At 38.7% G+C, this 15922-nt stretch overlaps 1 protein-coding gene across 1 annotated transcript in view; it reads left to right on the top strand.

Annotated features, from left to right (window-relative positions):
- The window catches only part of rnaseh1 (ribonuclease H1), a 35099-nt gene that overhangs the window by 10956 nt on the left and 8221 nt on the right, over positions 1 to 15922 (top strand). Inside the window, exons 2-3 of the mRNA XM_072561033.1 lie at positions 1310 to 1431; positions 5560 to 5718. Of these exons, the coding sequence (XP_072417134.1) occupies positions 1310 to 1431; positions 5560 to 5718 (281 nt within the window). The remainder of the gene's footprint in view (positions 1 to 1309; positions 1432 to 5559; positions 5719 to 15922) is intronic.

Raw genomic sequence — 15922 nt, 5'->3', positions numbered from 1 at the left:
GATAAGTGGACTGTGAACTGCAATTTTTTTAATATAGTGTATAGCTTATTTTGCCCCTCTTTTTCCATTTTTGTTTTCCCATTTTAAAAATCGCTAGCTTGTTTTTTAAATAAGATCAGAAGTTGGCTTATTAAATGACTATTACTTAGAGTTAAGTAAACCTTCTTCGTGGTGAAGGTTTTCTCTGGAAACCATGTTCCTCAAACTCAGTCTTGACAAATCTTTAAACTTTTTTGTTTTAATTTCTCATGAATTTGGTCTTTGAGTGTGAGTTGTGCAGTGAACCATAGAACACTTTTATCTGTAATTGCTCTCCATTCCCTGGGCCTTGGCAGACTTATCTGGGAAATTCAGTAGTTTGAGTATATGAACCAAGTCGTCACTGGTTTCCAAAGGTTGTTCCTTCCTCCCAGCTTCAGTCTTCATAATCATGTGAATCACATCATCCTGTTGTTCAGGTAAAATGCTGATGAATTATTCATTAGACTCCAAGAGGTAAATAGACAGGTTTAAAAATAATTAAAAGAAAAGTACCCGTTTACAATCCAACCATCTCAATACTGACCTGGGAATTTTTGAGACTAGCAGTTTAACCACTTTAATAAATGCTGATGTGACCGTTGTCTCCAAGTGAACCTCTTGTGTCTCTTTTCCATGAAAACTTTGCAGACCTACTGTTAACCCTTGATAATTGTGTCATCCAGGTCTTTTAACTGGCAGGCTTCAAAATCAGTCACTTGATCCCTTCATTTAACTCTAAAGCGAGTCCAAAAACACAATGATCTTTTCAATCTCCAGTTTGTAACAATTTCAATTTGAGACAATTACATCATCGTGCAAATGGCTATAGTACAGAACCTACCCTGGTAGAATTGTGTAATTACAACGTATAAAGTTCACACAGACAGCTTCATTGTATGAGTTGATATAGGAATGGTAGGCAAAAAAGAAAGTTGACCAGAAGTATATGCAGAAGTGACTTCTATTAGGGTACTATAGTTGAAAGGGTGACACTGAAAAAGCACAGCAGGTCAGGCAGCATCCGAGGAGCAGGAGAGTGACGTTTTGGGTAGGGATAATTTGCGGATTGTAATTTTGCAGTCGCTTTCAGAAAGAGGTATTATACTCATCACCTATCAGATTAATAATCAAAATCCCAGGGGTATGTGGATTGCTTCCTAATCCACTTAATTGACCAGCCTAATATATTTTCTCTGCAATTAATAATGAATTAATTTTATAAAACCATACTTAAATAATTGGAACATTACATTCTCTTCAAATTACACACTTTTTTTTTTCTTTTTAGGGATGAATGTAAAGAACAAGTAGACAAATTTCCTAATGCCAGTTTTAAGAAGTTTGCTATTGAAGATGATGCGTGGTCTTTTGTAAGGACGGTGGCTTCAAATTCACAAGCTACATCGACAGGTAAAGTGTATACATTTGAATATGTAAATAACTGAATAATTCCGAGTAGTTAATTCAGTCTGTAAGAGTGGGGGTGATTGACCATTTAGCAGGACAGTTACATTAAAGAATCCAGAAGAACAAAGCTTGGGAGTTGGTGGTTGTGATGGTGGGGAGCTGTAATCTTAAGAGGTGGGATGAATAAATGAAGTACTTAAGTGTAGACTGCAGAACAGTAAAATTTTAAACAAAATTGGGGATCGACACATTTTCAACATTGTTTTAAATTTAACACAGTTGGTTAGCAGCTGAATGTGTTTTGATTTTGTAAGGAATGTTTTAGACACTTTGCTGAATATCTTGGAGATTGATTCTATTCGACAGTGACAGTTGGCACAAGTAATGTGGCACACAAATTAACTGCACTGCAAATATTCAAAAGAACACATTCTGCATTGAGCATGCTAAATAAAGTATTGGCATGAACATTTTCAAATGCAGGTCAAACTTTGCTGCGGTTAGAATTGTGTTCTTGATGTTTTTGTAAAGACATGTGACTGACAAAGCTTTTCATTTTTCAAACCTTGATAGTGTCACTTCTTGACAAAATTGTAACAATTCAGTTGTGAAATTCATTTTTTATTTTTTTTACAAAAGAAATTGCAAATGATTTCATGGAAGAAATTGGAGGGCTAGATTTAATGTTGTAAAACATTCTTCTGTAACAGGTTTCAGTCCTGGCGGAATGGATTTCCAATTTTTTTGGGGAATTTCTTTAATAAACCATGAATAGTCTACTCTGGTACAGCTTTGGCAGTAGTAGTGGACAATCCTTCCAAACTCTGCTCTGCTCTAATCCCATCTCCAATTCACCTGTTCTCCTTTTACCTGAATCTTCAAGAACTCTAACATAAACAAAGAAATAAAGCTGCTGGAAATCTGAAACAAAAACAGAAATTGCTGAGAAACTCTGGTTTGGCAACATCTTTGGAGAGGAATCAGTTAATGTTTCAAGTCCAGTGATCCTTCTCCAGCTCTGAAGAATGATCACTTGAGTCAAAACATCTTCTCCCTGCTGATACTGCCAGACCTGAGTTTCTCCAGCAATTTGTTCTATTTCCTCTAGAAATTTCTGTTTTGTTTCATTTTTGAATAGAGACTAAGTCTTTAGTATCCTGCGGTTCTTCACTGCTTCACCACAGTAGCTGGGTTTGTTCTGAATTGTCTTTTCACTGTACTGAGTTTATAATACAATGCTAATTAGTTATCTATTTGCTTTTACCTTTTTTAGTTCTTCTTCCCATGGCAACCTGCGATTATATGCATTTTCAGAACCAAGATGTTTTGAGTTTCAATTACACCCTTTTTCAGAATCCTCTTTCACTTTGCAAGACACTTGTATTTTGAAATGCTCCTTTCGTGACAACAGATATATTTTGAAAATCCTGTAGACTGTAGTTCAAAACTTATTAAAATTCTTAGTTACCTTTTTTTGAATAACGTGCAGACGGTTAACCTAAGTGCTAAACTGCATTAGTTAAAGAAAAGATAATGATTGCCACAAATTATCTATTGGCAAGAAAATTTTCTCAATTCTATATTCTCTGGTGTCTGGTATCCATGGAACTATTTCAAAGGCACAATTTTAGCTGGGGTAGAGAATTAAAAAAAAATCCAGTCCAGTGGACAATATTCGCATTCTCTCCAATCCTTTCAACAAACAGCTATAAACCAGTAAATGATCTTGTTTCGCCAAATTAAGTAACTGGGTATTTTCTTAATGGGAAACCATAAAATGCACAGGAACAAAATAGACCACGTAGTCCCTCAGGTTTGTTCTGATATGCAATGGTATTGGGACTGATCTGGGATATAACTCCATGTACCTTCCTTTGCCAAAATCCCTTAAAACATTAATACATTTTTGGTTAACAGTGTCAGGTTTAAATTGACACAGCATCAAATGCTGTTTGCAAAATTTCTAACTTCTACAACCCATTGTGTTAAGACATGTTACTGGGCTTCACTTCAGACAGATCTAGTTCGAATATTGAGGCTACATCCACAAGTCCTTGACACTCAACCTGCAGAAATAGTTATTTCTGTTTGCTTTTAATACTTAAAAAATTTTTTTTTAAAAACACCTCTTAACTGTCTAAATTCTCGAATATGTAAACTTAATTTGTGCTATTTCTTCTTTATAAATTACCCTTTTAAACCACAGATATTTTGTAAACTCAACCCTGCAATTCATTCAATGGCAGTATGTTCTTATTATAGATACTCTGGATCTCTGGGTGTGCAGTGATCATGGTTTTTTTTAATAGCTGCAGCATAATTTGTAGCCCCTTTATGTTCTATGCTTTAGACATAAAGTCTTGTATTTCATTAGCCATTTTAATTAGTTCTTTTCCATGTCCAGTTTTTTAAATATGTACATATAAACATAAAGGTTTCTAACGACAGCCATTGTTTTTGTTCACTTTAGTATGAGTGATTTAGAACATCTTGGAAATATGATTAAATGTTGTTATCTGTTGTATAGATAATCTAAAATATTGTTTTGGTTTTCAGAGGTTAGTTTATTACAAACCAAAACTGACTAAATTGATGGATCAGTAGAAATAGCTTAGAAAATGTGGGGATCGTTGTATAAAGATTTCAGTACTCGAAATGAAAGACAACTTGGAACAATTCTTAATAATAACCATATAGAAACAACAAACACAATGTAAATGCCTGTCCTTAACTGCAATTGCTGACTCCCATCTAAGTCATTTGAGTTGATTTTATATTACAATTTTTTTAATATAAATTATCTTTTATGGGCACTAAATTAGACTAGTGCAAAACAACTTATATGAAACAGATTTTCTTTGCATTAAAACTAAATTTTTTTAGATGATTAGATTACTTAGTGTGGAAACAGGCACTTCGGCCCAACAAGTCCACACTGACCCTCCGAAAAGCAACTCACCCAGACCCATTTCCCTACATTTACCCCTTCACCTAACGCTACAGGCAATTTAGCATGGCCAATTCACCGAACATTTTTGGACTGTGGGAGGAAACTGGAGCACCTGGAGGAAACCCATCCAGACAGGGGAAGAATGTGCAAACTCTACACAGACAGTTGCCTGAGGCGGGAATTGAACCCAGGTCTCTGGCAAAAGTGCTAACCACTGTGCCGTCCATAATTGTTTGAAAAACAATATTCTCATTCTGTTTCCCTTTTTGATGGTGTTGACTCATTTTGAGTACATTTCAATTAGGAAACACCAATACTTTACACAAGTGACCATTACTCATAAGGACTCACCCACCTCACTTTATCACTGAGTTCTACTAATTAGAACTTGTTTCAATATTCCCAGTTCAGGTTGCCAATGCATTACTTTATCCTTTGGCTTTCCAATGTATTTAACAACTGTGAAAGATTCTAACCCTCTGACTTTACTAGTAAGTTGTTTGAACCTTCATAATTTCTCCCTTTATTGCCTCAAAAGCTTTAATTCTCATAAGGACTGCAGTGGTTCCAAAAGCTGACTCCCTATCATCCTCTCTCTCGAAGGTAATTAAGAATTGGCAATAAATTCTAATGATGTCCAAGTCTCAAAGGAAATAAAAAGCTTTTGACAGTGAATAGTCAGTCTGTTTTAGTCATGGAGACATCCTAGTCAAGTTTAATACCTCTACGTACATGGAGGATAGCAGTGTATAGCAGGCAGAAGTGCAAACCTTCATGGTTTATTTTTCTCTTTGGTCTCCTACCTGTGAAAGTTTGGTCACTGAGATGCCACACCTGTATGAAATGGCTGAGTCCTACTAAATTAATCTTGGGAACCTCTATAGGATTTGGTCCACATGATTTGACAATCCAGTTTAATTCATTTAATAATTAAAGAGGGCATGGACAAATGTAGTGGAACCTGCTTGTTCTTCCTTGAAATTACTAAGTATTTATGCACCACCTTCATATGTAATTGATTTCATTGTGTTCAGTTAGTACTCTATTCTGTCTTTTCTTACTTTCTCCGAATTTATTCCTTCTTTGCAAACAAATCATATTGCTGGAGAATCACTTTAAACCTGCATATTTTAATTACATTACAATAGAACTAATCATTTAAATTTTTTTCCCCCATTTAGATTGCAGTGACCAAATCAAGTCTACTAATGAGGAGAAGAACCTGGAGGATTGTAATGGGAGAAAACGTTCTCTGTCATCTGTTGAGGACGAGACATGCACAAAACGTTTTAAAAGCACACAATCATTCATTGACTTGGAACAGAAGTTTACTTACATGGGTAGGTGGAAGTATTACTTCATAGTTTGTCCTTTTTCAGGATGGATATTAAGAACAAAGATACAATCTTACATGTTTAAATGAAGTGTGGATGTATCCTTGGAATGATTTACTGTGTGCACAAGATCTCACAGGTGGTGTATTTTTAGTTGACTTTAAATATCAAAGTATGTAAAAATAATCCAAGGAAATAAATTTCATTTTCAACATTTGTGTAACCAGTTGGCCATTAAAAATTGCATACTGGTTTGTTAATGCAGAAACTTCTGTCTTCTCACCCACCCACCTCACTTTATCACTGAGTTCTACTAATTAGAACTTGTTTCAATATTCCCAGTTCAGGTTGCCAATGCATTATTTTATCCTTTGGCTTTCCAATGTATTTAACAACTGTGAAAGATTCTAACCCTCTGACTTTACTAGTAAGTTGTTTGAACCTTCATAATTTCTCCCTTTATTGCCTCAAAAGCTTTAATTGGATGGATTTTCCAATGAAGTAAAAAAAGTTGGCATTGAAAATAAAATTGGTGAGTTGTGGGCCAATGCATCAAATCTGTTAATTGAGACCCCAGTGAAGAATAATGTACAGAATAACCTTGGCTACCCGATCATCAATTATCCGAATTTCGGATTATCCAAACAAGATCTCAAGGTCCTGTAAAAATGTTCAGTTTTTCAGAACAAAATACTCCCCGCCCGTCTTGTTCAATAATCAAGGTTGTTCTGTAACATTAAATGTAAAAGAAGGGAAAACAATGGAAATGATTTTATAAAATTATCTTCACTTCCTTTTTATAAATAAAATCATCGGAAGAGGAAGCAATGCAATGCCATCTAGAGCTTCTGTTTCTAATCTATCTGGAGAAGACATAGAATGAGTTAGATGCTTCCATGCAAATATGAACGTAAATTCCAGTGTCGTGCCTAATGTCATAGTTTGTAAATTTTAAAGGTATATTGCTTCTTTTTGTGATTAAAAAAATTCCCTTTGATCATCTGGACATCAGCTAACCCTGTTAACTACAACTTAAAAGGTAACTTGTGTTTGCTGGATCAAGTAAGAAAAAGACTCATCCAACTGCAGGTAGTCTTAGCAAAGGACATGGAGACATGATGCTTACAATTATTCTAGTGAAATATTTACTTGTATGGCTTACCGAATTAAGGAAAGCCATGGAATTCATTTTCATTTTAACCTATGAACACTCGGTGTCACTTTTGGAATGGAGATGGATGGAGCTTAGGGAGCTCCTTTGTTTTGAGATGATCTTTGTGAATTCAGTCGGAGCATAGCCAGCAGACAAGACTAATGTTTGGAAAAGTAGCTGTGGATCCTGTGTAGCTCGTAGCTCCTTTTGAAGTTGAGACATAAAGCCAGAATTACAACTGAGGTGGTGTAAATACTAGATATTCTTCAAAATGCAACCTGCGAGTTGGAGCTGGTATTCCATATCAGGTGGCAAGGGGGGAAATGGCTGAAAGTGAAATGAATAAATACAGTCTACAATACAAGGAAGTTAACAGTGTTAGAGATTTGGAAGTAATCAGCTTGGTTGCTGTTTAAAACTGCAGCAACAGACTTTGAGAATCCATGTGTTTTCACAATGCAGGTCAATATTTAAGCTGAGAAATTCAGAATAATAACACCAAATAAATAAATGGGAGCATTTTTATTTTTTGCTAAAAGCCAATGGCTAAACCTCCATTGAATCTCATTCCTCGGCAAATAGTTGGAACACCAAAGGAAATCAAAGCAAACTCCAGAGACCGGCAATGTACCATAATGGCTTGGGCATGGAGAAAATGAATGACATTTCTAAATTTCATGGAACTCTTGGCAGAGAGGTGCAGTGGTAAAAGAATTTAGAACTGAGTTTATAGTTGTCATTACAAACAATGGTGTTAATAGAGTGTATTGTATTTACTTTTTGTACTTTTTTTGTGTTTGAGAAAATGAATTAGTCTGGGGTAGGTTTCTCAGTTAATTACTAAATGTTTTGGATTTCTTCCTTTAAATGTTAACTGTCCCTAATAGTGTTGTAGAGACTTACACCATAGAACAGACCTTTCAGTCCAACTCCTCCAGTTATTCTAAATAAGTCTGGTCCTGTTTGCTAGCATTTGGGCCATATTCTTCTAAACTCTACCCATCCTTTGAAATGCTGCAATTGTACCAACCTCCACCACTTCCCCTGGCAGCTTATTTCATACACATCCCCCTCTGCATGAAAAAGTTACCCCTTATGCCCCTTTTTAAATCTTTCCCCTCAAACCTTCTTCACTGTCCACCAAATCACCAATTTTGGTGTCACCTGCAAACTTATTAACCATTCCTCCTATATTTCCTTCCAAATAAATGACAAAAAGCAGTGGACCCAGCACTGATTCTCATTGCACACCAAGTGGTCACAGGCCTCCGGTCTGAAAAACATCCCTCTACCACTATCCAGTGTCTCCTACCTTCAAGCCAATTTTGTATCCAAATTGCTAACGCTCTCTGAATTCCATGTGATTCAGCCTTGCTAACAAGTCTCCCATGGGGAACCTTGTTGAATGCCTTGCTGAAGTCCATACAGACAATGCTGACTGCTCTGCCTTCACCAATCTTTGTCACTTCAAAAAATCCAACCTGTTAATGAGACACTATTTCCCACACACAGGGCCATGATGGCTATCCCTAATCAGTCCACCCCTTTCCAAATACTTGTAAATCTTGTCCCTCACAATCCCCTCGAGCAACTTGCCCACCATTGACCTCAGGCCCACCGGTCTAGAATTCCCTTACTTTTACTTTTTTTTTTCTAAATACTGGCACCATATCAGCCAGCCTCCAGTCTTCTGGCACCTCACCCCTGGCTACTGATGATATGAATATCTCAGCAAGGGTTCTCCACTAAGTCCTGGAGATTTATTTTTGAATCAGACTGTTCAGAAATGTTATTACACACCTCTGAAGCAGATGAAATGTGAACCCGTGTCTCCTACCCCCGGTGTAGGGATACTATCACTGCACCACAAGAGCCCCCTTTCAATTCCATGAGATATTTAAAGCTAAATTTAATTTAACTGTTCTTTATTTTGTGGTTAATTCACCTCTCAAACACTTCGTAATTTAACCGGCCACATCAAATACTAAGTGGAGTGGCAGCATTAGTCATTCCATTAAGTGTAAACTCACTCACCTATCAACTTTTTGTCTTTGTTTGCCTATATTTAATTCCTACTTAATAATCCTTCCAAGTAACTGTGTTCTTAGCTGTCCTTTTTTCACTCTAACCAACTCAATTCCACACCTTTGCCCTCCACTGGTGACTGCTCTCAATCACCTGAACCTCACAGAATTCCTACCCAAAACCTATTAACCTCATTTAAGACACTGCTAACAATCCACCATTTCAATATAACCTTTGGGCACACCTCTAATTTTCATTATTTCATTCCATATTTTTTAATATGCTTTGAAACATTTTATGTCTACAATCCAATTTCAAGTTGTTGTATAAATTAGTTGCATGCTAATCTTCCTTTCAAGAACATGCTAATGATTCCCATTTGATAAGTTATTCCAAGGGATACAGATTTTCCCAGTGAGATGTAAAAAATTAGATGGTAAAATTTCACATTTTACAACTTGTATAAGTGGGGAGATCCAAGATGGCGGCAACCCAGCATGTCTGAGTTTGTAGTGCTCTGTCCAAGACTCAGGCAAAGTGGACTGCCCGCCTCCACCACATCTGCCAAACCATTCAAAATAACTTTTATTCAATACAGTTAGTCATTTGCATCAAACTTGAGTAGTTTGGTGCTTTGTTAAAATGACTAAGGTGAAGAATGCCCACAACTCACAGCAGGCAGGAACCCCTCCCCAGCTGCAGCAGAGGCATCCACTCCGGGGGACTTGCCTACGGTGGCAAGACTTGTTGTAGTAATTACCAAGCTGGAAGAGAAGATCGATGTCTTCATAGAGGAGTCCAGAAGCAGGTGGGAATCGCTCTTGGTCGCGCTGCAAAAGTGCGACCGAGGTTTTGAAAAAAAAATCAGAGTTGGAGGGGCGGAGCTAAAGGCCGTGACCTCCAAGGCTGCTGCGGAATCGGCCCTGGGTCGGGTCCGGACTCTTGAACAGAGAGTCCGGGCCTTAGAAGATCACATTGATGACCTCGAGAATCGGGGTTGTCGAAAAAATATTCGTTTGGGCCTTTCCGAACAGGACGAAGGCCAGCTTGCAGTGTTTTTGGAGTAGTCGCTCCTTCAGATGTTGAAGCTGGAGGCTGGATCAGGCCAGGTGTGGGTAGAATGGGCCTACCGGGTTGCAATACGCAGGCCCGGGTCGGTCCAGCGCTCCACCGGTCCTGTTCCAGCTTCAGTGTTACAGAGAGAAGCAAATGCTCCTGTAAGTCTCCAGAACACTCTCTGGAAAGATCCCCAGGCTATGACATAAGAGGGATCTAGGATTATGCTGTTTCAGGATTTTTCCCTAGCTTTGGTCTGCAAGAGGAGGGCGTTTGATGAAACGAAGAAGCGTCAAAGGGATGTAAACATTCGGTACTCCCTGCGCTACCCACCAAAGCTGCGTTTTAACCACGAAGGGTCCATCTATAACTTTGGATCGCCGGCGAAGGCCAAAGAATTTTTGGACTCTCTCTTAAATAGATTGTAAGAATTAATCAGTGTGGTTACTGATGCTATCCTGCCCCCCCCCCCCCACCCTGGTTTACCCCTTTTTTTTTTATCCCCTTATTTCCTTTATTGTTTAATGTCATCTCTTTGGGGTGGGGGTAGGGAGGGGAGCTTATTTGTTCTCCACTATGCGATTTTCTTTCTTTTATATATAGGCTGGGCAGTCTAGTTGATTCAGGTGGGGTGGGGGGGCCTTTGCCTTGTCCTACTGTATTTCTTTCTCTTAGAGTGGGGTTGTTTCCCCGTTTTTTATTTTATTATACTTCCTGCTGAGACTTTAACATTATAGTTTAATATGTGGTATTAGCATTACTAAATGTATCTAGGTTTTGGTGTGGGGGTGGTAGGGTACTCACCGTTAACTTTAGCTTTATAGTACACTTGAATTTTTCTATTTTATGGGGTGCCTGGGTTGAGGGTGGGGCACTGGTTGGGAGAGGATATGATGGGTTTTCGGATAGGAAGTGATGCCCCCTCGACCTTTTTTGAATTCCATATTATCCTGCAAAATAGGTAATGTAGTAATTTCTGATCACGCTGCAGTGTATATGGAAATCAAGACTAGGAACAATGAGACAGCCCCCCGGACATTGGCGTATGGATTCTTTCTCAATGAAGGATAGTAAATTCGTAAAATATTTCTCTCAAGAAGCAAGGGGGAAAATCACCTTTAAAATATGTTTTTTTAATTTAGAAATAGCTTTTTTTTTTACTATATTGGCGTGAGTGTATTAAAGAATCTCTCTTTTTGTGAATTTTCTATGGTCTATGCTCAGGATGTTTTGGATGGGGTTCTTCCTCCCAGGGGGAGGCCTCTCGGACCTGCCTGGACAATTATGGTTAGTCATTCGATTAAATGGTGCACCTGGAATGTCAAGGGGAGTAATTCACCCATCAAAAGGAAGAAAATACTATCAAATCTTAAAAAAGAAAGGGGAGATATAGCTCTCTTACAGGAGACACGTTTACTGGATAAAGAATACTTGAAATTACAACAGGGTGGATTTGATCAGGCCTTCTTTTCATCTTTCTGTTCAAAAATTAGGGGAGTTGTCATTCTCATTCGGAATAATCTCCCTTTCAAAATCTTAAGTCAGAGATAAAAGATGAATCTGGATGGTACATACTGATTAAAGCCCTTTATAAATGGAGAAGAATATGGGATTTTGAATCTTTATTGTCCCCCCGGCGCATCCTTTCAAACTTATAATGGAAGCTTTCTCCAAACTGATGGCTCTCTGGGCTCGTCATGCAATTATAGGGGGAGACTTTAATTCCATTATGGACCCGGAGATAGACAGGATACCCAAGAGTACTGCAGGTATATTCCCCAGATCCAGGCAATTGGCAGATTTGAATAAAGAGCTAGGATTAGTAGATGTATGGCGGTGCCTCCACCTGCAAGTGTCACACTGGAATTGATACGTTTTTTGCCCCCTCGACCTTTTTGAATTCCATATTATCCTGCAAAATAGGTAATGTAGTAATTTCTGATCACGCTGCAGTGTATATGGAAATCAAGACTAGGAACAATGAGACAGACCCCCCGACATTGGCGTATGGATTCTTTCTCAATGAAGGATAGTAAATTCGTAAAATATTTCTCTCAAGAGTTCAAAGCTTTTTTTTTTGGAAATTAATTCAGGTACAGCTAGTAACCCGTCAGTGATGCAGGAGACCATTAAGGCTTATGTGCGGGGTCTGATCATTTCATACTCGGCGACCCTGAAAAAACTAAAGGGAGAACAACAGCGTCTGCTCGAGGCTCGTTTAAAGGCAGCTGAAACAGCGTATATTGATAGGCCCTCTGTTGCTAAATTACAAAGGATTATGGCCCTTAGGACAGCCCTGAATACCGTGCTTATACACAAACAGCAAAGAGGGAAATATTATTTACAAAGCAAAGATTATATGAATTTGGCGATAAGCCTGGTTTCTCGCAAGGGGGAAAAAAGGCCCCTCAAGCTATCATGTCCATCAGGGAAAGTGCTGGTACTTTGACTCACGATCATAAAAGGATCAACACAATTTTCAGAACGTTTTAGTCCGATTTGTATAAATCGCAGGATTGTGAAAATCAAGCCAGGAAGATGGAATCCTTTTTTAAAAGCCTGGCTTGTCCGGACTTAACCCCAGAACCGGTGTCGGTCCTGAATGCTCCCCTGACAATCCAGGAAATACTTGATGCAATCAGGCAGCTTCAGAGCGGTAAAGAACCGGGTCCATATGGACTTCAGGTTGAATTCTACAAAGCGTTTGCATGAGTACTAGCTGGTCCATTTATGGACATGTACAACTAATCCTATAGTCAGGGCTGCCTTCCGCCTTCGTTGAGAGAAGCAAATATCTCTCTCATTCTCAAAAAAGGAAAGGACCTAGAAGATTACTCATCATACAGACCAATATCTTTGCTAAATGTAGATTTTAAAATTCTTTCTAAAACATTAGCATTGAGGCTGGAGAGGGTATTGCCATATATCATAAAAGAGGACCAGATGGGGTTTATCAATGGCTGTAGATCATCTAATAATATTAGAAGGGTTTTGAATGTGATTAAAGTCTGTCATCAGGAAAGAATATCAGGAATAGTAGTCTTGTTGGACGCGGAGAAGGTATTTGACAGGATTGAATGGTCATACCTGTTCTATACACTGGAAAGGTTTGGCGTTGGAAAGGTATTTGCTAAATGGAGCTCAACATTGTATAATGACCCCAAAGCAGTCGTGATCACCAATGGCTTAGGCTCAGATAGCTTCAGTGTGGGTAGGGGCTACTATCAGGGATGTCCTCTCTCACCGTTACTATTTACGCTAATAATTGAGCCACTAGCAGAAGCTATACGGGCTGATTCTAATATAACGACCCCGAGGGTTGGCATGGGTAAACATTAAAATTACCCTTTATGCAGACGATGTTCTCCTTTCTCTTAGTAATTCTTTGATGTCCATGCCCCGCCTGATCCAATGCACTGATTTAGTGTATTTTCAGACTACAAAATTAAGTTCTCAAAATCCGAGGCCATGTCGATGGGTGGTCTCGCTAGTATGTCCCACTTATTGGACGGATCTCACTTTTCCTTTCGGTGGTCTCGAGTGTTTTTTATATTTAGGTATTTTTACCGCCCCACTATTTGGCCAGCTATACAAGGTCAATTTTGTGCATCTACTGGAAAGGATAAGGCAGGACCTTCAACGTTGGAGGGATCTTCCAATTTCTTGGCTAAGTAGAATAGTTCTAATTAAAATGAATGTCTTGCCCTGTCTCTTATACCCTATGAGAATGCTCCCGGTGATGCTGCCGAGGCCGGCACTGCGCAAATTATCTGGTTGGCTTGGTTCTTTCATCTGGAATCATAGACAGCCCCTCATTTAAGTTAAAGAAGCTACAGCTTCCACAAGCAAGGGCAGGGCTGGATTTTCCAGACTTTAGGACGTATCAGCTGAGTTCCCTATTAAGCTACATAGCCGATTGGGTCTCGTCTGACCCACAATCAATCTGGCTGGACATTGAGGCTTCTCAAGTAAAGTGCCCTCTTATTAACCTCTTATTTTTAGACAAGATGAAAGCCATTATGGACCATTGTAAAACCCCTATAGTATTAAACACAATTAAAGTCTGAAAGATAATGTGGCAAAATTAGGGTAATTTACATAAAATCTCCCATTATTCTCCTATAGTGGGGGCATGGGGATTTCAACCGGGCCTCTCAGACACCACAGTTAAATCCTGAAGGTCCAGGAGTATCTCCTGTTTAGGGGATCTGTTTGATGAGGGAGTCTTGATGTCTTTTGAACAACTGCACCAGAAATTTGGACTATCTAATGGAGACCTCTTTCGATACTTCCAAATTCCAGATTACGTACAGATGAAGACGACATTATTAGATAGAGAACGTAGAGTGTTGTGGCCAATGGGTTTACCCTCGGTCAGCACTCTCTATCATTTATTACATGAAGTGTCGGAAGACCTGGAACGTTTGCTTAGAATATGGCATCAGGAGTTGGGGTTGGAAATATCCACAGAAATGTGGGATGACCTCTGGGAAAATGCCAGAAAAATCTCCATCTGTAATAGAACCTAGGCCATTCAGTTAAAGATACTCCATAGGACTCATAGCACCGGAATGATTGGCAAAATTTAGGGCAGGAGCATCTCCAATGTGTCCCAAATGTAAAATGGAGGTGGGCACTCTCACACACTGCTTGTGGACATGTCATAAGATCCGCAAAGACTGGGTCAGAATAGCAAATGCTTTGACAGCAATCTTGGGGGCGGAAATTAGAGTAGATCCAGTATCTCTTCTGGGCTTTTCGAGCTTGCCTTTCCTGGATGTGCATGGTAGGAAATTATTTTCCATTCTCTCTTTTTGTGCAAGGAAAAATATCTTAGTAAACTGGGTATCTGAGGGCCCTCCAGGACATTTGAATTGGTATAGGTTGGTCATGGAGTATATTTCCCTTGACCTTCCTTACAAATATGATGCACCACAAAACTGAATTATTCTATAAAATATGGCAGCCCTTTCTGAACTATATAGACACAGATATTTCAGCCATTTTGTCAAGGGCTTTCATCTAGTTGTGGTAGCGGTTCTGGCTGGTCCAGGGGCCCTTGGGGGGAGGAATCCTGCATGAATATTATGACTTATTATGACTTGATGTTAATTCGTTCCGAGCACTTACTTCACTATTTAATTACTATGTTATCCTTTTTTTTTCCTCTTGAGTAATGCAAGATATTTTATTATATGCTCTGGTTAGTTATAGGTTAGATTAGTAGTTAGTTGAGTTTTGTTTTCTCTTTTAAAATTTTTTTTCCTGTTAGGTTTTGGTTATTTATTTAATACTTAATTGTATATTAATGTTTGTATTTGTGTGTATTATTTTGTAAGTTTGTAAAAACATGTTAAATTTTCAATAAAAATCTGTTTTTAAAAAAAAACTTGTACAAGTACACAATCCTTTGTCCGAAACCCTCGGGAGCCACCTGGTTTTAGGAATAAATAACAGTTTAATAGTGAAATTTTAATAAATCTTACTGAACAGCAGACACACACCTGTGAGTACTACAGGCCCTGAAACTGAATTGACGCCTGCCAGTACTGTGCCGTGTCCCCAGCATAACGTGGATCAAGTGGGTGTGAAGTTGGGTTAACTGTTTGCACGCCAAACAACAGCCTCAATGCAAGCTCGAAGCGCAACACCTCATTTTGCACTTGGGGACCCTGCAGCCTCAACATCAAGTTAAATAACTTTAGAGCCTGATTCCATCCTTCCAAGTTTTTTGTTTACCCATGCCACACCCTATCGTGTTAAGACTTGGCTTGCTTTTAGTACAGCCACCCGTTCTTACATACTCCCCGGCCCATAAGTTATATGGATTGTATTCGTACAATTCACCTATTTTCTCATACAGATCGGCTGAATAAGTGATAATCAGAGCTTTCTTCTGTCCCTGCCTGCTATCCATAATCTCCTTATTTACTACCCCTATCGTATCTCTCTCTCTGGGCTCCAGCTCCACCTATC

Source organism: Chiloscyllium punctatum, chromosome 3 (assembly GCF_047496795.1).
Source record: "Chiloscyllium punctatum isolate Juve2018m chromosome 3, sChiPun1.3, whole genome shotgun sequence".
NCBI classification, from domain to species: Eukaryota; Metazoa; Chordata; class Chondrichthyes; order Orectolobiformes; family Hemiscylliidae; genus Chiloscyllium; species Chiloscyllium punctatum.
The sequence above is the reverse complement of the archived record's forward strand: the minus strand, read 5'-3'. Positions and strand labels throughout refer to the sequence as shown.